Source organism: Rissa tridactyla, chromosome 2 (genome assembly GCF_028500815.1).
Source record: "Rissa tridactyla isolate bRisTri1 chromosome 2, bRisTri1.patW.cur.20221130, whole genome shotgun sequence".
Classification (NCBI taxonomy): Eukaryota; Metazoa; Chordata; class Aves; order Charadriiformes; family Laridae; genus Rissa; species Rissa tridactyla.
The window spans coordinates 166720000-166742049 of NC_071467.1; the positions used below are offsets into that span (position 1 = coordinate 166720000).

Here is a 22050-nt window from a genome sequence, read left to right on the forward strand (position 1 = left end):
CCTGCAGCATGGGGTGCCTGGCTGCCACCTTCACACTTGGTGACAGATCTTGGTTTTCTTGACCAGAAGCAGCCCGACTCAAGGACAATAAGGGTAAGGGGCACTCGGCTGCCTCCTACCCAAGGAAAAATAGGGCAAAACAATAAAAATAGCCCTAAAATGACCCCTAAGAAGGGGGCTGAGCTTTCACCCCAGGGGCTTTTCCCCTAGAGAGCCCAGAGGGAGTCCACAACCACGCACCAACGTTGGAGCACAGCGCTGGACACTCGCTGGCCCCAGTACGGGTCTCCCCTTGCTCCATGGGATGTCTTTCTCCTTGTTGGCCCCGTGTGCCTGGGGGAAGGCCCCTCCAAGGGGTGACAAGCATCAGCCCGAAGGGAGGACAGAGCAGGGATGGCTGCAAACATCAAGAAGAATGGAGGAACGAGAAGGCATTTGACCAGATCTTTGCTCCAAGCTCCAGATCTGGAAGCAGGGATGGCATTCTCGCAGGTGGAAAGCCCCTCCTCAGATGTCCTCACCACACACAAGCAGGGCAGTCACAGCAGATCCTGGCAGAGGGACAAGCGTCCATCAGCCTGTACTTAGCATGGATGGGGCCAATCCTGTCCTGCGTGGGGACCTGGTCTAGCTGGTGACAATCTGAGACTCCGGCAGGCAGGAGGGCAGAAATGCCACCCCCCTCCAAGACAGGCTGCTGCCGCATGAAGGACCTCTCCCCCTGCCACCAGCAGCTCTTTTCAACGGGCTTTTAAAAGCAGCAGGATGCGTGCGTTAACAGGAACGGTTATTTTTAATCACAGGTGAAGTCTTCTGTAAATACTGCTGGCAAAGCCGTACGCACCAGATGTTTTACCTCGGGACAAAAACACTATCAAATCCAACACAGAGGATTCAGGAGCCCGTGCAATCAAGCCTGGCCCCAAGACACCCATCCTGCAAGATCTCCAAGACCTCGAGAAGATCCCAGGGAAGATCCAGGGTCATCTCTGTCGCATCCCGCCCCCTCGCTTCTTCCAGCAGCATGGGGTTGGCGTCACCCCAGGCTGCTGGGTCCAGGAGTTGTGCTTGACTTGCTGTAGCTCGGCCACCTCAAACTTAAGAGGAACTGAAGCCCGCTGCTCCCCGTCCCGGGGAAACGAAGGGGACGGGGACCAGCAAACAGCGGGCTGAAGTCCCCACAGACATCAGGGAGATGAAATGAGCTGCCTCCACCCAGCCCTATGCAGAACAAGTGACAATTCCTTCCGCTGTGGGACTGGTTTATTACGAAAAGATCGGTTAACGACAAGCTTTGTCAATTATAAAACACACGGAGGAGCTGCAAAGCCTGGAGGGCCAGGAAATTTCCGGGAACAGAACAAACCCCACTTAACCTCAACTGGATGCAGAGCAGCCAACAGGTTCTGGAGCCTTCCAGCAGAGTTATTCTGCACATGTTGGACCTGACCATGGATGTTTCCAAATACTCACAGCCAGCTCTCCAGAGCGAAAGACCTCGTTGTTCGCCACGGGGCAGTTAAACGAGCTCTTCTGCAGAAGGAAGCACCTTGAAAAAGGCATCTCTGGGCAGGAACAGGAGTATCGGTCCCCTGCGAAATGGCAGCGCCTCTCCAAGACCTGCTGGAGAATGCGTGGGCATCTTCTTGCTCACCCAGCAAGCGAGAGGAGAGTTAGCCTGGATTTACCTTCTCTGGCACAAGCCATTTTGCCCACACCTTCCTTGCTCCAAGTCCTGGCAGCCCCGGTTCAAGCTAACGTGGGTGTTCTATCCTGCTCCCATCAGCTCCCCGTGGTCCCAAAAAGCTATCTGTGAAGCGTTCCTCAATGGAGGAACAGCCACAGTCCGAGAGAGGACAGCAGGGCTGCTTGGATCTGCCCCCTTCCATCAGGCGTGGTAGGATTCATGGGCTTCTGGCAAAGCCTTGGTGAGCGGCATGGCCCGATGAGATGCCTCCACCTGAGAGCAACGGGATGGGCAGATCCGCAGAGCCCACCAAGAGTCTGCCGGATGGACCTCCTCAGTCGGAGTCGCTTCCCTCCTGCTTTGCTGACCCCACAGCGGACGCCAGCTCCTCCTCCTGCCCTTTCAACCGCTCTCCTGCAAGCGAGAAACAGCAGTGGTTTAGCGATAAACCGGCCATACTGGGGAACCCGCAAGGCAGAGGACCTGAACTGCAGCCCCAAGCCCACGAACATCCTTCCCCATCGCACAAACCAAGCGCGCGTGAAGCCTTGAGGAACCTACTTGGGACCGACAGCTTCACAGACCCTTTTGGGAAGGGGATCAAACTCCACCAGTCCTTCCCCAGCCCAACAGCAAGGCACTGAGCTCCCAGTAAGGACCATGTAATCCCTCTGGAATAACTGGTGACCCCATAACACCATCCCTGCGGCACCATAACGCACGTATCAATTCAGCGATGGCTCTCTGCGTCCTCTTCTCCAGCTTCTCCAGTTTCTTGGCTACATCTCGCTTCAAATCCCTGGGGAGGAGAGCGACAACGTCAGAACAAATCCTCACCCCCGGCAGATGTGAACACAGGGGCCACGTTACACCTTTCCCAGTGGAAGAGAAACTCCTTCTCTCTCCTACGAGCACCACGGAGCAGAGTGCGCGGCTGCCACCAAGGCAGCTTGTGGGCAAACCAACCCCATGTCCACAGCATCCCTTGTCACTGAGACCACCATGGTGACAAGCACCCCAAAGGGATCCGTAGAAGCTCGCTGTAAGCAGGAAGAGGGAAGACAGCCCCATGCCTTGTGTCTCCCTCAACAGCAGGGCAGCGTTTCCCATTTGGAGCACTTTTAACCCATCCTGGACAACCTCGAGGTGACGGTAACCCACTGCTGATGCCAACACCCCTTTACCAGCGTTCCGTAGCCACTCACCAGTCTGGCTTCCTTGGGGCCAGGTTTGCCAGATCCTAGGAAGGAAGAAGAGACACCCAGTCAGAGCTGCAGGTGAGGTTCAAGCCTGGATGCAGACAGACGCAGCCGGCAGAGAGTGGTTCTGAATATACGTACCACCTCGTCGATGATGGGCTCCGGCTTGGCGGCCTCCAGCTGGTCCTTCACCTTGTCTTCCACTAGATGGGGGAACAGGACCAGCATCAGCGCAGGGCGCAGCGGCAGGACACCAAGGGGACAAGGCACAGGGAAACGAACCCACCAGAGTTCTGGGCTTGGCTCGCAAAAGCTTTTATAAAAGCCCATTTGAACCTCTTTGACTTAAGAGGGGGGTAAATACGAGCGAGTGGGTAGAAACGTCCCTCCACCCTTTAGGAGACTCCGAAAAATCAGCTGAAAATGATGCAAACCCAACAACCCTTAAACGCCAAAACAAGCAGCAAGAAGTCTGCTGGGTTCAAGTCCTCTTTTCGTAAGACCCGCAGGGATCAGCTGCTCGGCAGGTGTTTAAACTGGAATTTGACTCACTGTGACTCATTTATGAGGCCACTGCTTGAGACACCTTGGAGGAATCAAGCTCCAGACCAGACCTTACGTAAAGGTCTGGAGATACTGGGGATAATGGCAAAGCACGCGTGGAAAACAGCCCTCCATCCTTCAACTGGTCCGTCTGTGCAAGGAGCAGGGTGAGGGCACCTGGGAGAACATCCCTGAGGGATGCTCCAGCAAACGGAAATGCCCGAGGCACATTTAATATTAATCCACTTCCAAGTCCTAATTCCTCTGTCCTCCTCCATCCCCAGCCTCTGCACGGGAACTGCAGCCAATGGGCACCGCAGCTCCAAAGAAGGGCTGGCAGAGAGCGCAGGTTTTACTGGAAACGGTCAAAATCGCCGTCCCCAATTCCAAACCACACGCTTGGGAAGAGTCGGGGAAGTTTTCGACTTTTTTTACAAAAGGATAAAGAAAGCGCGGTGTCAGCGCTCCTGTCTACCAGATCTCTGCCGTGCTCCCAAAGGCAGCCGTTTTATTTAGGGCATTTTTTGAAGAGATCTATTCCAGGAGGACTCAATATTTCAAGATCAAGGGAACTTCTACCCTTTGCCTCCTTCTCAAGAGCTGCGCGGAGGTTCAGTGCTAGGAAACAGCAGCCCGAATGCCCTGGACTCATGACTAATATTTGTTTAAAGGTAATTCAAACAAAAAACAGCCTGAACCTCCTTGAGAATCCTCCAGCGAGAGCTCGGCTCCTCTGAGTATCAACCCTTTGGTTTGGGGCTGGACTCGGTGTGCTGACACACACCCACTTGTGCAATGCAGGGTGTGCAGTCCCCACGGGCGAGAGGGGATGATGAAGCAATGGGGCCGGCAAGCACCACGCTCGCCCAGCTCCCACCACGGCTGCTTAGACACGCCAGCACCCTCCAGGGCTGCAGACACTCATCTCCTAGGACATACCACCCTCCCACCCTACCAGAGAAGTTCCCAGTGGCTTTTTCCGCCTTGGGCTGGAGCGAGCAGGAACGCCGAAGTTTCCAAGCCACGTGATTTTTGGAAAGGAAAGGTCTAACCCATCCATTGTGCAGAATGGTGGCTGGATGCAGAGTCCCGTGCCGGTTTATTTGTCCTCACAACCACCAAGTCCTGCTTCATTCCCTCACCGCAGACGCCAGCACCACCATTGGCAATGCTTCTGCTTTCGTGCTCCCTCATTTCGCCCCCCACGCTCCTGCTTGCGCCCACCTGAAGCCGGCTTGGCCTGGGGCACCTTCCTCTTCTTCAGCTCCTCATCTTCGGGCTCGTAGTTCCGCAGTTTGAGCTCCCTGGGGAGGAAGGGGAAGAGCACAGAGCAGTGAGACACGTCCATGCCACCCTGGACCACAGGCTCCCGCTAGCGCGGGGCACACCTGCTTCACTGGCTGCAGGCAGCAGCCAAGGGCCACCAGCGACCCCCAGAAGCCATAAAAGACAGGGTCAACCAGGAGCTTGGCAAGATAAAGGCGATGTCTTGGCAAGCCAAGCAGAGGGAGATAGTAGTGGACCCCTCGCAAAGCTCTCAACTTCAGCCCAGCTCCCTTTTAGGTCTCAACCCAGTGATAGACTCAGGATGGAAGCACCAGAGATCGACAACCAGGGAAAAAAATGATCCCAGGAGGGTACACAGAAAGGACAGGGGGAAATAAAAAGAGTATTTAGGGTACAAGGTGGTTACCCCGTCACCAGAGATGCTTCAAACAAGGGTGCAGGTCAGCCATGCGGTGCAAATACAGGGAGCAAATTCAGGTTCCTGAGCAAATGGGTGGTGGAGCTGGCGGTGACAGGGACGGTGACACCCAGAAGTTCACCCCTCCCTCCAGCAGAGCTCAAGAGACAGCAGTCAGCCCTCTCCCCAGGGCACACACCACCCCGATATTCGGATGCTAGTTCTCCCCCTTTCCAAGGCTCTTCTTTTTTCACCTCTCCCGAATAATCTGGGCCCCAAATGGAAGAACCATTAGACAACCTCAGTCCTGTGCACCCTGAGGCCAATTCCTCCCTGAAGTCAAATCCTGCAAACTTCCAGCAGAGGCATTTCCAAAACCAGAGCCCTGAAAAATCAACCTCGTGGGACTCCATCCCACCCCCGGCTGCTTACGCATGCGTACAAGACGCTCTGCAGGAGGCTGGATCTATATACCAGTCCACCAGCCCGCGGTGCAAATTAAGTAGATTAAACTCATTTAACACCATCGATGGGTTTAATCAGTTTAAATAGAAAGTGAGGTACTTGCTGCCGGGTGATGCTCCCGCCCCAGCTGTCAGCAAAGCCTTCGGCAGCGATGAGGGTGGCTGTGCCGCTGCAGAGGAGGATGCAGAGAGCCCCGAGGAGACACAGGAGAGGGCACTTTTATCAACAACGGTTGAATATGACCATTTTTCCACCCAAAAGATACCTGGGGCCGCTTCCCTGCTGGACTTTACTGATGGATAAGCAAGTGAGACGTGACCCATCCCAAGGGCTTCCACTCAAAGCAAAGAGAGACAAAAGAAAGGGTGAAGAAGCTACAGCCCAGGAGAGGTGAGAAGAGGAAGGTCAGCGGTCAGACGGCTGTGCTCATCTGGAATAAAACCCAACCATGAAGGTCCCTGGAGCACAGGAGGAAGGTCCTACCCTTCCCACACCATCCCATCCCCTCTCCGGCAGCTGAATCTATTTGCAAAGGGTCCGACCCACACCCTGGCCGGTGCCACGGAGGTGGTGGGAGCGTGTGGCTGGAGCTCAGCAAGACCTAACCGAGATAAACGCGACCAGCAGAGTGGAAACCAGGGCCCAGGCAGCTCAGGAGACTCGCCGACATTTCCCATGTCATCAAGCCCCAGTCCCCCGAGCCCATACGTCAGCATAACACCGTGAAACAGGAACAACTTTCCCCAGCGCTGGGAGAAATGATGCTCAAAAGAAACACAGGAGAGATCAGCGTGTAGCTGCGATACCTCCCCCAGGCCAAGAGCACCTTCAGCCCATGAAGACAAGCTGCTGCGCACCAGTTTAGGTGTATTTTTACACACAGATGCCCTGGAAGGAGGGATTGATTACATTAACCTGTCCCCATCCCCCTCCAGCCCCAGCCATAAAGGCAGTTCTTTCCAGGAAGGCTGATCTCGGAGGATAAAGCGATTATTTTTTTGCAGGAGACGCCATCTCCAGGCACGCAGAAATCACCGTTATTCCCCGATTTTACGGACAATCTCCACTCAGCAGGATTTCGTTGCTAACCTGGGAGGCCGGGGGAGGAAGAGGAGCAGCTAATTCATCCAGGAGGCAACAGGACGTCAGGCTGCGATGCCTAACATCTGCCTCACGCTCGCGGGAGAGGATTTATCTGACAAAGCGGCAGACCCTGCAGAATGCAAACTTTCGATATCTCCCAGAGCTTCTGGTCTCCTTAGCTCAGGTTTAGAAGGATTTACTCCCAGCTGAAAGGCAACCGATCACAGACTCCCTGGGGTCAGAACACCTAAAACAAGAGAGCTACCAGCGAAGCCAGCTGTTTCTCTCGGTCCAGCAAGATGTTCGCATCACACCTCGACAAGCGATAATTTAAAATCCTCGTTTTGTGCGTGCCAAACCAAGCGGAGAGCCGAGAGGTCTTCTGCTCACAGCAGAAGCTCCCGCATCCCGTATTTCGAAGGGCACCCGCTCGGCAGGTCTGGTTCCTGCTACAAAAAGGGTGTCCAGCCCTTCCTTACATCGCTGCAGGGCTTTGGCACCACTTGGGGAAGGCTCAAGGAAGAGGAATTGGGAGTTTAAACCTGCTCCCCGACACTCTGCCCACCCAGAAAGGCCCATCTCAGCACGCAAACGAAGGCCTTGCCGTCCGGCACTGCTCCTGCTCGCCGCAGGTTTATCCAGAAGATTAAAAAAAATAAAGCCACAAAGCGCAATTCGGCAGGTTTTGCCACAGACGGGACGAGCAGCGGCGGGGGGGGTTGGCAGAAGGGGATGGCGGGGGCGAAGAGGAGAAGGGCTGCTAGGCTGCCCCCAGAAGATTCCCGGTGCTTTCAGATCCTTATTAAAGCCCTGCCACTACCGCAAGCGCCAGGAGAAAACAAACGAAAATGGATGCCTTTAATTAAGCGTGCGAGGCCAGAGCAGCTCTCGCACCTGCCTCCCGTAATTCGTGGTGCCCAGCGCTCCCCGCAGCCACCTCCTCGGGGGGCTCGGGGATTTCACCGCGTACCAGCCCCACCAGCGCTCACCAGGAGCAGAAGACTCATCTCCCTCTTTTTCCGTGCACGAATATGTCTGTAAAGACAGAGAGACGAGCAGCAGAGCAGCACTACCCCATGCAAACTCGAAGGCAGGCAAGGGTTAAGAATATATATATATATATATTTAGAAGTTACTGGTTTTCCACGGAGGTGGGTTAAATAAAGTTCAGGTGCCAGCGGTTCCTCTTAGCGCTGCGTTCCAGAAAGACGTCCCGGTGTGCTTTACAAGTGATGAATTATTCAAATTAGCCCGAAAACAACAAAACAAAAAAAAAAAAACAAACCCAGAGCTAACAGCAGGCTCCAGAGGACGGGGAGGTAAGAGCCGGGTTAGGGAGTGAAGGCCCTGGGGGTGGAGGACACGTCACTAACACAAGTGCTTAACGCTCCTCGGGAAGGACGGAGCATCCAGAAGAGACCTGGGTCCGAACCATTTGGCTTTAGGGTGGGATCAAGCTCACAGAGTCACAGAATTGCCTAGATTGGAAGGGACCTTTCAGAATTTTTATCAGCATCTCCCGACAAACGATGGATGTGCCCAACCCAGAAGACCTCCTGCTCCTTGAGCACCTTGTGGTGTGTTTCCCAACCCTTTCCAGCCCAAACCAGCCAGGACTTCTCGGGACAGAGGCAGCTGTAGTCTCGCAGCGGGTGCAGATCTGGGCTGGAAGCTCCTAGGACCGCACGAGGATTTGGGCCGCTGCAGCGATTACAGAGGAGAGTGACGGACACAGCCTCCCAGCATCTCCTAAAGGCCCGTCAGGGGCGGTGTGTTCCCCGTTTTGGGTCAGGAATGCCTCAAATCTGCTTTCCAGTTAGTCCCAGAGCTCCTCACTGGGGAAGAAGAAGAGATGGCAGCTTTGCTTTGAAGCAGGCGGGTTGGAAATGGCACGGCATGCAGGGAATGCGCAGAATGCGCCCAGCTATCTCGACGGGACACTCAAAGCTCTCCGCGAGGTTGTTTTTTTGCTTTACTCCTCCGGCCCCAAGGGCTTTACGGAGCAAAGACCAAATTTTTTTATTTTTTTTTTTTCAATTGATAAATGGAAGCCTTCTGGCCCTACCTCACCAACCTTCTGTTTCCTCCGCATGCTGATGTCCTTGTGTCAGGAGCACGGGGAATGGGTTTGCCAAGAAACCCCGTAAGAGGGATTTCTTCAGATGTCCCAGTGTCCCCGCTCCCGTAGTTGCTACCACGAAACAGGCAGCTGGAGCTGCACCCACTAAATCACTTCAAAAGCGCCTTCCTATTTTTACCTCTCTGAGGACAAGGGCCAAGGGAAGCTGGTTAGGACATCTCCAGACACTTTCCTTAGCGCTTCTGGAGGTGAAAGAGGCAAGCAGACCTCAGGAGGAGTCCAGCAGCACTTGCAGACCCGGCTCACTCTGCCCAGGATCAGAAGTGGGTGTCCTCCACAGCTCTTCACCTCTCGGTCTTCCCAGATTTCCAGCTCTTCACATTGCTCTGCTTAAATGCCTCTCCTGCTCCTCAGCGTTGGTTCCAGGCACCTGATGAAGCTAGGAACAAAAAAAAAAAAAAAAGATGCTCCCTCTCTTGCATCATGACAACCAAGTGGTTTCCAACACCCAGATCCCATATGACTATTTTTGAAGGGTCATGGTAGAGCCTTTCCATTCTTTGGAAGCAGTTTAGGGAAGTCCTGGGTGTTCTCAACCCTATCTCAGCCGCTTCAGGCCATTTCTTTTCCAAAGCCCTGGAGAAATATCATCTGGTTGGAGAATTTGCTGCCCTTTGACCTTCCCAAGCTCCTCCAGAGCCCCTGTTTTCAGAACCTTCCATTTTTTTGGCAACAGTCACTCCAATTTGCTTGAAACCAAACGTTCTGGGAAACCATTTCCATATTGCCCTTTAAAGAGGAACCAGCGCAAGAATTTCGTTTTCTTTCTCTGCGTCTCCAAAATCCGCTTAGTCCTGGGAAGCCGCGCTCAAACGCCTAAAGAAATTACTGCTACAGAAGATACGACGGTGGTCTCAAATCCTCACAGGAGAGGTGGTTTGGTGGACCTTCTGCTTCACCACGTGCTCCCTGAGGGCAAGAAGGTTTGAAGGAGCAGGGTCACGGCAACCAGACAACCAAGGACAGCAAAGCAGGAGACTTCAGCAGCAATCCAGAAGGTCTGAGATCCAAATTGCAGGAAGCTGAGCTCCGGCCGAGCTACTGAAGAAGCTGAAAGGAGCAGGGTGGCTGGGGTACTTGTGGGGCCATGCGGTGAAGGTGTCCCCTGGGGCACCACTCAGATGCTCTTCAGCGGCAGTAAACACTTCTCCTCAAAGTGCCTCTTCCCTTTTCTGTTTCCAATTGCAAACCACATAGCAGAAGTCATTTTTCAAGCTGCTTCTACAGGTCCTCTGAATTTTTTGCTGGAGAAAATTCACTGTATACTGAGTTTAACCGACTGACAAACTTCCTACCTTCTGCAGAGCCCATGGAAAGAACCAGATTAAGACCATCTGGGTGAAAATTTCAGGCTTGGATTCTCGTACCCTCTTTGCTCCCCTTGGTCACCCCCCCACCGACCTGCTGCGCTTCTCTGCAGTGAGAGACCCCCCTGCAGCGCTGCCTCCAGCTCCGGGGCCTCAGCACAGGAGAGACACGGAGCTGTTGGAGCGGGGCCAGAGGAGGCCCCAGAGATGCTGGGAGGGCTGGAGCCCCTCTGCTGTGGGGACAGGCTGAGAGAGCTGGGGGGGTTTAGCCTGGAGAAGAGAAGGCTCCGGGGAGACCTTCCAGCCCCTTCCAGTCCCTCAAGGGGCTCCAGGAAAGCTGGGGAGGGACTCTGGATCAGGGAGGGGAGCCATGGGACGAGGGGGAAGGGTTTTCCACTGCAAGAGGGGAGATTGAGATGAGATGTGAGGAAGAAATTCTTGTCTGTGAGGGTGGTGAGCCTCCCCCAGAGAAGCTGTGGCTGCCCCATCCCTGGAGGGGTTCAAGGCCAGGTTGGATGAGGCTTTGGACTAGTGGGAGGTGTCCCTGCCCAGGGCAGGGGTTGAAACTGGATGGTCTTTAAGGTGCCTTCCCACCCAAACCATTCCAGGATTCCATGGCTCTATGACACCTGGGTGCACCACCTCCTGCTGCAGCTTTCCTGGAGGCTGGGCTGGCTCGAAAGTAAGGTCTGTACATCTCCAGCCTGCCCCACCGCACACAGCGACCTTTCCAGCAACTGAGATACACACCGAGATGATCTACATCTGCTCCAAAACCAAGAAACGACTTTCACATCCCAAAGGTGTACCACGCTAACCAAAGCTGTCCTCAGGCCCTCTTGCAGTAGGCCAGAGACATCTCTAATGCAGAGGTCCAGAGCTGCTGTTTGATCAAGAGGGTGAAGTTGTTGCCATCGTTCCTGGATTCCTTGCCCAAGGCAGAAAAGGAGCAAACAAGCAGAGGCAGAGACCCACCAGCACCCACCCTCCGAGGAGCAATCTCCCTTTGCTGGGAGAGGGCAGCTCCTGCTCAAAGAGCCGAGCATGTCGGAGCACGTCCTCCTCCCCGAGCGGCTGCCAAAAGGCACTCGAGGAATGCCAAAAAACCACACACCTCTATTACATTCAAAGCCCCCAAAACTTGCCGAGGCAGCCGGTTTCTCAGGACGTGCTTCTTTGGGGAGCGCGGATGGGGAGAGACGTACCCCCAGGTGTTGCAGGAGGAGGGCTGCAAGAGAAGCTCTTCAAATGCAGGAAGGTGCCATGAGGCCGTCTGGCCTCCCACGCTGCTCTACCAGGCACCCGAGTGCTTTCCAGGCAGACACGAGCAACTTCAACACCAGTAAATACAACGGGGACAAGACCCACGCTCAATCTGCTTCACAGGACCCAGGCTGGGGATGTAGGACCAGGAGGTGGCTGATGTGCAAACCCTGACCCTGCCGGCAGCACCCAGCTACGCTCTTCCGCACGCTGGTGCAAAAGCATCCTTTGCCCATGGTCTTATGGGGCTTCTCCAGCTTCTTCAGCTGATGATGGGTCAGAAACCATCTGCCACCCTCGAAGCTTAAGCCAAAAAGAGGTCCTGAAGGTACCTTGGTAGCACCTGGATGACCACAGACCTTGACATCCCCCCTAGCTGGCCTCAAAACCTGACTTTGCTGCAGCTCTGCACTTCAATAACCTAATTCAGGTCCATCATCTCAGCACAGAGGTAGCAGAAGGTCTGCGAGTGATACGATGCTCCAGATAAGCTCAGGGTTACATACAGCCTTGTCCTCCCACACAACACCAGGAGCGGGACAGATGGGAGGTCTAAGCACCCAAAAATCAACGCTCAAAACGCTGTGGTTTGGTTACAGCAGGGATGCGTTCCCAGTAACGACTACTGAAAAAAAATGGAGTGCTGGGAAGGTGCCGGGAACTCAGAGCCAAGGGCTGGGTAGGAGGGACCAGGGTTTCACCGTTGGCTGCTCACCCTTGCACCCTGCTGCTGGGGGACGGGCAGAGGGACACCCAGCCTGTCCAAGGCAAAGCCAGGGTCACCAGGCACCCACTGAACACATCGACAGCCTCTGTTAGGAGGGTGCAGCCAGGCTTCGGGCCAGCTGAAGCTCCATGGGGCCTTCTCTGTGAAAATAGATCATCTCCCAGATATCTCCTCCAGAGATGGGCGCAGCTCTAACCAGAGGGAAGGTCCGCAGCATCCTCACAGCTCTGGAGGGAAGAAGGGCTCTGCACTGCACCAAAATCACAGAATGGTTAGAGTTGGAAGGGACCTTAAAGACCATCCAGTTCCAACCCCCCTGCCCCAGGCAAGGGCACCTCCCACCAGACCAGGTTGCTCAAAGCCACGTCCAACCTGGCCTTGAACAACTCCAGGTGCATCCACAACTACATCTACAACTCCTCAGGGCAAAATGGGGACAAGCATCTCCAGGAGGGAGCCTAGATCCTGCCGGCTCCTGCATCTCCTCACCCAGTACCCCACTGGTTACCAGCCAGGTGGATTCAGCCACCTAAACTCTTGTTCTCCCTTCTCCAGCACCCAGCAAAAGCCACAGCCTTGCCCCTGCCCACCTCCTCCTGCCGTGGGCCAAGGATTTCCTCAGCGGAGGGGACACGCTTTGGGTCCCTGGAGATGTGGAGTGGTGACGGAGCCTGGCTCATTGCATGGTGTCCACCAGGACAAGCCACCAGTGCTAACAGCTTCAGCTGTCCTCACAGATGTTAACCAAACCCACCACGTGCTCTCAGCTCAGCCGACAGATAAATGCTGCTCTCTCCTCTATTTGAGTATATTTTTTTTTTTTTATTTTATTTTTTTTAAGCTCTTCAGTAAGGTCTCCAGGCTGTAAGGAAGCACATCCCCACAGCCGTTATCCTCGCTGCTGCCTCGCCTGCCCTGCCAAGCCAAAGCCAACACTGAGCAGACTCGCTGCTGTATTTTTCTTTGGTGCAGAGATTAAAAAGGAGGGAAAAAAAAAAAAAATATGCGGTTTTGACCTGCCCCGTGACATTCTTCCCACAGCGAGGGGAGAGATCGCGTTTCCCAATCCCTGCCTCCCCCAGCTCCTCCCAGAAATTCATCTCTGCAAGCGGCACCGCACGGAGCTGTAATTTTCAAGGATGACTAAGTGTCGAAACACCAGCAGCTGATTAACAGCAGCTCGCCGAAGCTTAATTTCTAGTTAAGTTGAAGAATTGGAGTTTTATTATTTCCCCCACCACCACCACCCTCCCCTCCAAGCACTACCTAGGCTTTTTATTCACACTTTTAGACCCCCCCCACGCTTGCAGAACTGCAGCCTGACTTCAAAGCTCGACGCCTCCCTGGTCCCGGAGGGGTAGCAATGCCAGTCTCCAGCCAGCCGTGGCTTTCCGCAGCCTTGCGGATCCCTGAGCCCCAAATTAACTGCTTTTCCCCAGGAGAATGGGGCGGAAGGGCCAAAGTCCACCCACACCCTGTTCCTTGCAAAGGCGGATGGCAAACGTCGCGGCGGGAGGCGTTTCCTGGTCAGTGGGCTAAGCATAAGAGGTTAAAATGTAAAAAAAAATAAAAAAATAAAATAAATAAATAAAATAAGCCGAGCTCTTCGCAATTACAGATAGAAACTCCCCCAAGAGCTCAGAGCAGAGATAGCCGGAGCTGAAATTGCTGCGAGCGTATCGGGGTTTTCGCAGAGGGCTTCGTCAGCACTTGTTCCTGCGGTGGCAGCTTGCAGCGTGAAAGATAAAAACAAGGAACAAAAAAAAAAAAAAAGAAAAAAAATAATAATAAAAGTGGGGGGGGGGGAGGGGAGGGAGGGGAGATTTGAGTCAATTAGAAAAAAAACAGGAAGCCGCCAAAAAGCGCGTCGTCACATAGGCGGCGAGAAAAATATGAGTAAAGCCGGCGCCCGGCGGTTCTGTCCTTCCTACGGGGTATAAAGGATGGTGTCGGGTGCGGGGCTGGCGCAGGAGACGGAGGAGGAACCAGCCTGCGGCGAAAGCCCAGGGTGCTGCCCGCTTTTCGGGGCGCTCAGCGCACCCTAAACCTTGCGTATAGGCCACAAGGCTATTTATTGAACCGCTAGCTTTCCCCTCCCCGCGCCGTGTTGGTGGTGGTTTTCAAGCTTGAGAAAGCGGCGCAGCTACTGAGGCGCTGGTTTAGGCGCGAGCGGTTTGCAGGGAAGGCAGATTTCGGTTACCGGGACCCCTCGTTTCTCAAATTCAGGGTAAAACGCCAGCGGATTATCTCAGCTTACCTTTTGCCACCAGCCAACGGGGCATTAGCTCGCAGCAGTTCCCTTTTTCAAAGGGCCGAGCAAGTTCAGCTACGCTATTGGGAAATTAAAATCTAAGACGAAATCGAGTTAGCGGCTCGCCAGCCTTCTAGATCTTGTTAAAAACGCATGTGCAGTTCCGGCGACAGAAAAAAAGGACATTCAATAAGTAAAGCGAAAGCTAAGAATTATCTCAGTCAAATTTGTGATTCAAACATTTCCTGCAGAGCAGATCCTGCTCTAATTTGCCTTGCAAAGTTCCGTTTAGATCCCGATAAAACATGCCGTAGCCGGCTAGGCAGACAAAGAGCTACAGAATCCTGCAAGGAAAACACAAATCGATCTGGAAAGCCAACTTTTCGCCCCAAAAGCTGCCTCCCCAATGGCATCGCTCCCACGTGTTTCAGAAGCCCCGTGCCCACGTCTGCGGGGAGTTTCGTGCATCAGTACAGAGCCGGATGGAGACAGGAGCTCCTACTCAACACCTTCGCTCCCTACAACAACCTCGGTGAAGTTTTAAGGGCATCACGCGGACGCAGGGGAAGGCGTTTTGCTGAACCTGCCACAAGGTGAGAGCTCAGGCACCAGCGCTCGCGGAAAAAGTGATTTGCCAACTTGACAGCAGTGACGCCAAAGGCTTGGTAGGAAACCACATCGCCTCTGATACGCTCCAGACTGCTCAGCGGTGGTTAAACAAGCAGCAAACCTCAGCCCGAAAGTCAGTCGGAGGAGAAAAGATTTTTTTTTTTTTTTTCCCTGGAGGTGTAGCTGACCCGTTCAGAATTCCAGTTTGGGAGCAGGAATGCATCGCTGCTAGCCCAACGCGTGGTAAAGATAGCCCAAGCCTGATGCTCCTCGTCAACGGGCCACCGCACGCCACATCGCCTCGCCACGCAGCGTATCGAGTGGCAGGGCTGGAAAGCAAGAGCTGTTTATTCATTATTCATCATCACCTCCAAGATCTCTAGCTCCTCTTTCAGCTTCAACCCAGACCTCGCGCCTTTTCCGACGCGAAACCCAACCACAAAGAAAAGTTCAGCCTCGGGGAGGGTTCTCGAGAACCTCCCCCAGCCCAAATTCAAGGCGGGCTGTTCTCGAGAAGGGATGCATTTTTCTCCTGGGAGTTATTCCCAAGAAACAGAGAGGATTTCGCTCGACTTTTCCCAGCAGAGCACACGTGCTCCTCTGGAAGCGGCATCTCTGACGAGCAGTTCCCACAGAGGAGGTTCCTTGCCGGTAAAGCCATGAGAAAAGGTCACATCCCGCATCTTCGAACCCAACTTCAACCCCCGCCGCCCCGTCGTCTCCAAAGGAGACTTCATGGTGGTTTTACCGGCAGGAAACCCAAGTGCAGAGTCAGCTGGTCCTGCCAGGAGCGACACCCTGCCTCGGTTAATTTTGTGCTCACATTTTCCGGTGACAAGAGCGAACAGCGGTGGGCCGCAGTTAAAACAGCCACGTGTACCCCACGGGCCTCTGCTCATGGAGGAAAAAAAAAAAAAAATGACACAGGTGCAGGGGACAGAGATGCAGCAACGGCTGGAGAATTCAAGGGAACCTAAAGGCAGGGAGACTAAACGCTCCCGACACCCCTGATGGCACCACCTTCCCCTTCCTACCCCCAGAAACGCTGCGAATCGGCAGCTTTTCTCTTTATTCCCCCATCTCAGACCATTTACACCATGAGATCAAATTCACACTAAAAAATAAAAACAAGTTGCATGTTACAAGCCAAGGAAAGATCCTAATTAGCAAACACGAGAGCAGCGCCTGAACAATACACAGGAGAGAGACAAGTGGGAATAAATAAATAATTACTTGTGCTTGACGGTCTCCTCTTCCTCATCCTCTCTGAACTGCTTGCTCTCCCGTTCGCCGCCGTCTTTATTCTGAAAGAAGGAGAAGTCGATCTGTCAGACCGTGGCCTCTCTGGAAACGCCAGAGAGCAAACAGGAGCCCAGAAACCCTCCCGCAGGCAGGGCACGGGGCAAACAGCGACGCACGGTTTGGAGCGACTTTTAAATCGCGACACCTTGAAATTAAGCCCTTTTTCTCCCTTTAGTATTCTGACGGCGTGACAAATGAACGCGAGAAGGGGCAAGGGGAATTTAATTTTCCCCTCAGAGGCAATCACGCCGCTCAGCGCTGATATCCCCCTTATTACTGGATAACTGCATCAATCCAGAGGGCAAACAGCAAGTTGCAATCAATAAAAGAGCTCAGAAACCTCGTCCCGTGTTTGAGTCACAACCTGGCGTTAAACGGAGGAAGAAAAGGAGCTCAGGGCACGGAGCAAAACGGAGCCTTCACCCCGTCACCGCGGCAGGGACCTGGAGTTAAATCCCGTGCGACCAGCTCCAGAAGAAAGGATGGATGGTTTGGGGGATGCTTGAAGGGAACTACAGGCAGAGAAAAGAGATAATAAAAGTTTAGGAAGTGGGAAAGCCCACGCTCGGCTGGCTCGGGACACAGCAGATCACCTGCAATAACCCAGGGAGCCCACTCATGTCCGCAGGCTTCGCACAGGTCCCTTTTCTTTCCCCTAAATAATCATTTTGGATGTTTTAACAGGTTGCGAAACCAGCCGGTAGGAATCAAACAGCCATCAGCGCAACAAAGGGTCTAATTTCAGCTCCAGAAAACACCGCGCAGCAACATAAATCAAATTTCTCTTTAACAGGGTGTTCCAGCATCGTAAAGAGGCTCATTTTGCATCATCCAGACACTGGCACTAACAGCTTATTAGTCGAGTTACTAATTATATTTATTATGCAGACAGGCACGGATATCCAACGTTAACAATAACGAGCTGGAAAGGGGTTTTGTTTGGTTCTCACACTTATTAACTAATTTCATTCAACCGCTGAACAAAGTGTGCTCCGTGGCAAACCCGTCTGCCCTTATTTTGCAGAATGTAATGTTATAATAAACGCCACGAATGACCCGACATCCTCGGAAGCGAACTCCCCCCTCATCCTCCAAACGAAAAAGCAAAACGCGGCAGCTCCCGCCGGCAGCAGATTTTTAAGTCTTTTATTTCCTTGAGCATAGCCGGTTCCAGCAGGAGAATTACCCAAGTTAACAGGTAATAAATACGCAGCATTCGTCACATCTGGCTACGATTCACGTCGCCGCAAAGGCACGGAGGCTGCTGCGCCAACATCCACCTCCGCCTTCCAGCAGGAACAGCTCGGAGAGCGGAGAAATTATTTTTCCAACGTCCTTTCATCGCACCGCGCAAAAGGTTACGGGTCCTTTTCACCCAGTTTTAAAAGAGATGGAGCCCTCCAGGTCGGTCTGTTCAAAACTTTGTTGCCTTTTCCCCCCCCACCCCGACCCTGAAATAAGTTCTCGTCTCTCTTGGGAAAATCACAAGCAAAAATCGGTTATAACCAGAACACGACCAACATTGCTTTCAGGTCAGAGATTATCTCGATTAGTTACTCGCTCTGTTAAAAAGCTTCGCTGGCAAGTTCAGACGTCGAAGAGCCAACTTCAGGACGCCAAAATTCTTTACCAGCTGAACTTATTCCTAACCTCTGAAAGGACCAGAAAGGTCTCCCCGGTGAACAGCTTGCTTACCGCCGTGTATCTTGACCATACGAACTTTAAAACTCGATTCTGCGACCTGGGTTAAAAATTAAGATTCCGTGCAAACAGGGAAGGGAGCCAGGAAAACGGCTCCGTTCTGGTTCCGGCTCATCAGCCCCTGGAGTTGTTCAGGTTCAGCTCCTGACCAAAGGGCAAAAGAAAAATGGTCCCGTCTTTTTTAGAAAGGGCTGGGGGGGGGGGGGGGGGGGGGGGGGATATAAATAATCATTCCTAAAACTAATCTTTAATTCAGTTTTAACTCTTTGTTCGCCGTTTTATTTTTCTAAGTCCATAGTAACCTTGGGGAATTTCCCAGATATTTTGTGTTCAATAAAGAGCTTGGCTCATGTGAGCACGTGCCGTAACTTTCTGCTGTGAGCTCAGCGCTAGGTAATATTTAGACGCCTTTCAGTCCATGTTATTTAAAGCTGCGGGAAGCACCTTCCCGCGCTCTAAATCCTTCCTCATCCCTTTCACCTCTTCAATACTTTTCAGCGCACGCGCGTAGAGCCCGCATCCCCCTCATTCTTCCTAGAATTTTATCCAGGAGGGTCATAAACAGGTTCAGAAATCCTAAAGAGATATTTGGCAAGGATATTCACGTCGAGCCGGGGCTGTTCTTCCCACCGCAAGCCTGCGCTCTTTGCAGCCCTGCAAATCTTTATTTTCCCCGGATGCTGAAATAATTTCACATTGAAATCCTACCACCCTGCTAGAGCTTGCCCCCAAAACCCCTAATTCCAATTTATTTCCCATTACCACCCGCGTATTTTCTGAAGTCTTGGGGATATTCCTAGAAAAATTGAGCAACTTCACGTCCCTGTAGCGCCTTCAACCAGGGAGTTTTTCTCCGCTACGGCTCTCCTCGTAGCACCTTCTGGGATGCTGCGGAGCAGACGCGCTGCCCTTCGACAACATGAGAATGGGTGCAAGAGTCTCCCCGGGGACGTCCCAAGCTGGAAAGAACGAGATTATCCATCATCCACCTCTAATTAGGATCCACCGGATAGATCGGAGCGCGAGCGGAACACAAACGAGGTCTGAAATGGATGGCTGAAGTCAGGCTTCCGCCACCCCCAGCAAGAGAAATTAATTGCTGGTTCCCTGTTTGCGAAACGGTCTGTAAACAAGATTTCGGTTTCACGAGCAGAGTGACGAAAACCCCCAGCCACGGGGCAGAGGCGACACGTGGCGAAGAGGCCATAAACCTCCGGCAGCGTCGGGAACACACAGCTCTGCAAAGAGACAGCTCATCACTGATTCTACCAAAAAAATAAAAAATAAAAAAAAGGGTTTTCTAAAGCAATATTTGAGGGATGCAGCAGAGCAGCACCGCTGCTCCTCTTCCCGTTGCCGAGCTTTTCGCCTGAATTTCCAGCCAGGCTGCGCCGCCTTCCCCCAGCATAAGCTCCCTTACCCACAGCTTACCACGAGGGTTTCCTGTGCTTGAATTCAAGCGAACTGGGGGGGGGGGAGGGGGGAAAAAAAGGCAGTTATAAGACGACAGCGGCTTACTCGAGATGCTGCGTGGAGGGAGCCGGTCACGGGTTTCTAAATATACATAATAAAATGGCAGGTGATTCAAAGCACTTCTCGATGGTTTTATGCCGGAGCAGGCAGCGAGCGGGGTGCATGGCGAGCAGCACCCAAGCTTTGGAGATACCTCCCTCTGCTTTCCACACTTCCTCACCCAAAATTCCGGGGTTTCCCGCTGACGTAAGAAAGCTGAACTTTAAACTACTCCGGCAGAAAGAGGCAACTCAAACGTCTGCGGCCTCAGAGACTGGCTGTGCACAACTTCATACACGATTATATTCCAACCTAATGTGCTTCACTTTATAACGCAGCCAAATTCTTAAGGGAATGGCTATTGGAAGTCCCCGGGGTACCAACAAAGCGCCGTACGACACGACTGTCCTCAGGGGCAGGCACAGGGTGGTCTGCAGAGGGACGCTGGGCACACTCAGCTCAGCACTCACGCTGGATCCATCAGCGCTAGCAATTAACCTGATTAAGATATGAAACCTCCTTGTTTGCATCATAGAATGGTTCGGGTTAGAAGGGATCTTAAAGCCCACCCAGTGCCACCCCCCGGCCCTGGGCAGGGACACCTCCCACCACACCACGTTGCTCCAAGCCCCGTCCAACCTGCCCTTGAACCCCTCCAGGGATGGGGCAGCCACAGCTTCTCTGGGCAACCTGGGCCAGGGGCTCACCCCCCTCACAGCCAAGAATTTCTGCCTCACATCTCATCTCAGTCTCCCCTCTGTCAGTGGAAAACCCTTCCCCCTCGTCCCATGGCTCCCCTCCCTCATCCAGAGTCCCTCCCCAGCTTTCCTGGAGCCCCTTGAGGGACTGGAAGGGGCTGGAAGGTCTCCCCGGAGCCTTCTCTTCTCCAGGCTGAACCCCCCCAGCTCTCTCAGCCTGTCCTCACAGCAGAGGGGCTCCAGCCCTCCCAGCATCTTCGTCACCTCCTCTGGACCCACTCAAACAGATCCATGTCCTTCTTGTGCTGAGGACTCCAGAGCTGGACGTGGTACTCCAGGTGGGGTTTCACCAGAGCGGAGCAGAGGGGCAGAATCCCCTCCCTCGCCCTGCTGGCCTTATTTCTTTTGATGCAGCCCAGGCTGTGGGGGGTTTCTGGGCTGCCAGCACCCATTCACGGCTCACGCTGAGCTTCTCATCCACCAGCACCCCCAAGTCCTTCTCCTCAGGGCTGCTCTCAAGCCGTTCTCCTCTCAACCTGGATTCATGCCTGAGAGCAGCTGAGACAGTGGTACTCAGAGAGCCACTAATATCTAGATAGAAAGGGGGGGAAATAACGTTCCCTTGGTATTCTGCTTAGCGCAGATGACTAACGGCCCTTGCAAAGAGAAGCAATGGGGGTTTGCAACCAACATCTCCTTCCTCCTGCGTACAACCAGCTTCCCCCTCCAGCCGCAGAACTTGAAACCCCACGCAAGATATGGAGCCATCAGCGAGAATGCTGAGCCTCCGCGGGAGCAAAGGGTCGTAGAAAGGCAGATCCCATTACGGTGATCATTTATTGATAAGGAGACAGCCTCTCAAACATGCAGCTTATCTCAAAGCTCCATTTTTTCCCGCTGCCCCATCTCTCTCCTCTTTCTTCTCTGCCCCTACTGGATTTATCCGATCGCTCAGGGTCTTGTGGTTCTCCACTTTGCTCTGAATTTTTGTCTTAAGATCTGCCCCTTCATCATCCTCGTTGAGTATTGCTGCTCAACAGTTGCGTCACAACTTTCATTTCTTAACTCAGGAAAGGAAGCATTCCTCCCCAAAACAGCGTTTGCCCTGGTTACCGGTTCGTTCTTCAAGTGTTTTAATGCCTTTCCCTTTGCTTGCTGGCGGTCTCTTCCCACAGGTGCGCAGCAGCAATTCAACTCTCACTACTTTTCGGTTCATTTTCTCACATTTCAAACCTTCATGCCACAAAGGGAGCCAAAAATAACCCCTCTGCCATTCCACCCTCGCTCTAGCGATTCCTCTTTTCGAGGCACCCCGTGGCGAGGTGTTTCTTATTAGCTGTAAATCACACGCTTGGAGACAGGCACACAAGTCTACAAGCCTGTTGGCCAACTGCCTGCACGCAAAGTCATTCCCATCCTTCGGCCTCTGGAAGGAGACACTCCAAAGAGAAATTCCCAACATTAAAAACCTCACTGGCTCGTTGTCTCCTACCTATTTTAATTCGCAGACGTCGCAACTGGCAACCCTTGGCTTGTAGCTACCAACACGAAGACGGACTCCCGCTCTTCAATAAGAGCTCTGAGATGAAAAGACTCTAATCCACCGCCGGTTTGAGGTGTAAATCCAAGAAGATTTGCATCAGGGTGTTCAAAGAAGGGTGTCAGCTGCCTCTCTGCAACACCTGCAAGGCTTGGGCTCAGTAAATAGCTTCTGCTCCAAGCTGAATGGAGACGGGGAACTGGATGATGTCTGCAAGTTTCAGAACCCGGGTCCTGCGAACCCGGGATGTAAACCACGTTATTCTGATGGCATTAACTGCTTTACTTTGCCTTCCTCCTCGCCCGGACCAGGCAGAGAGAAGAACGTATCCGACAATTC

The 22050-nt window shown here is 53.2% G+C and overlaps 1 protein-coding gene across 3 annotated transcripts in view; it reads right to left on the reverse strand.

Moving 5' to 3' along the window:
• Positions 1-1245: 1245 nt before the first annotated feature.
• CCDC12 (coiled-coil domain containing 12) overlaps positions 1246-22050 on the reverse strand; it is a 43701-nt gene continuing 22896 nt past the window's right edge. Inside the window, exons 2-7 of one of the 3 annotated variants that reach the window (XM_054192963.1) lie at positions 16192-16262; positions 4654-4733; positions 3028-3089; positions 2893-2927; positions 2410-2486; positions 1246-2101 (exon numbers count right to left, since the gene is read on the reverse strand). In XM_054192963.1, coding sequence (XP_054048938.1) covers positions 2022-2101; positions 2410-2486; positions 2893-2927; positions 3028-3089; positions 4654-4733; positions 16192-16262 — 405 coding nt within the window. In that variant the 3' untranslated portion in view covers positions 1246-2021. The other 2 variants (XM_054192964.1, XM_054192961.1) reach the window with 2 other exon arrangements.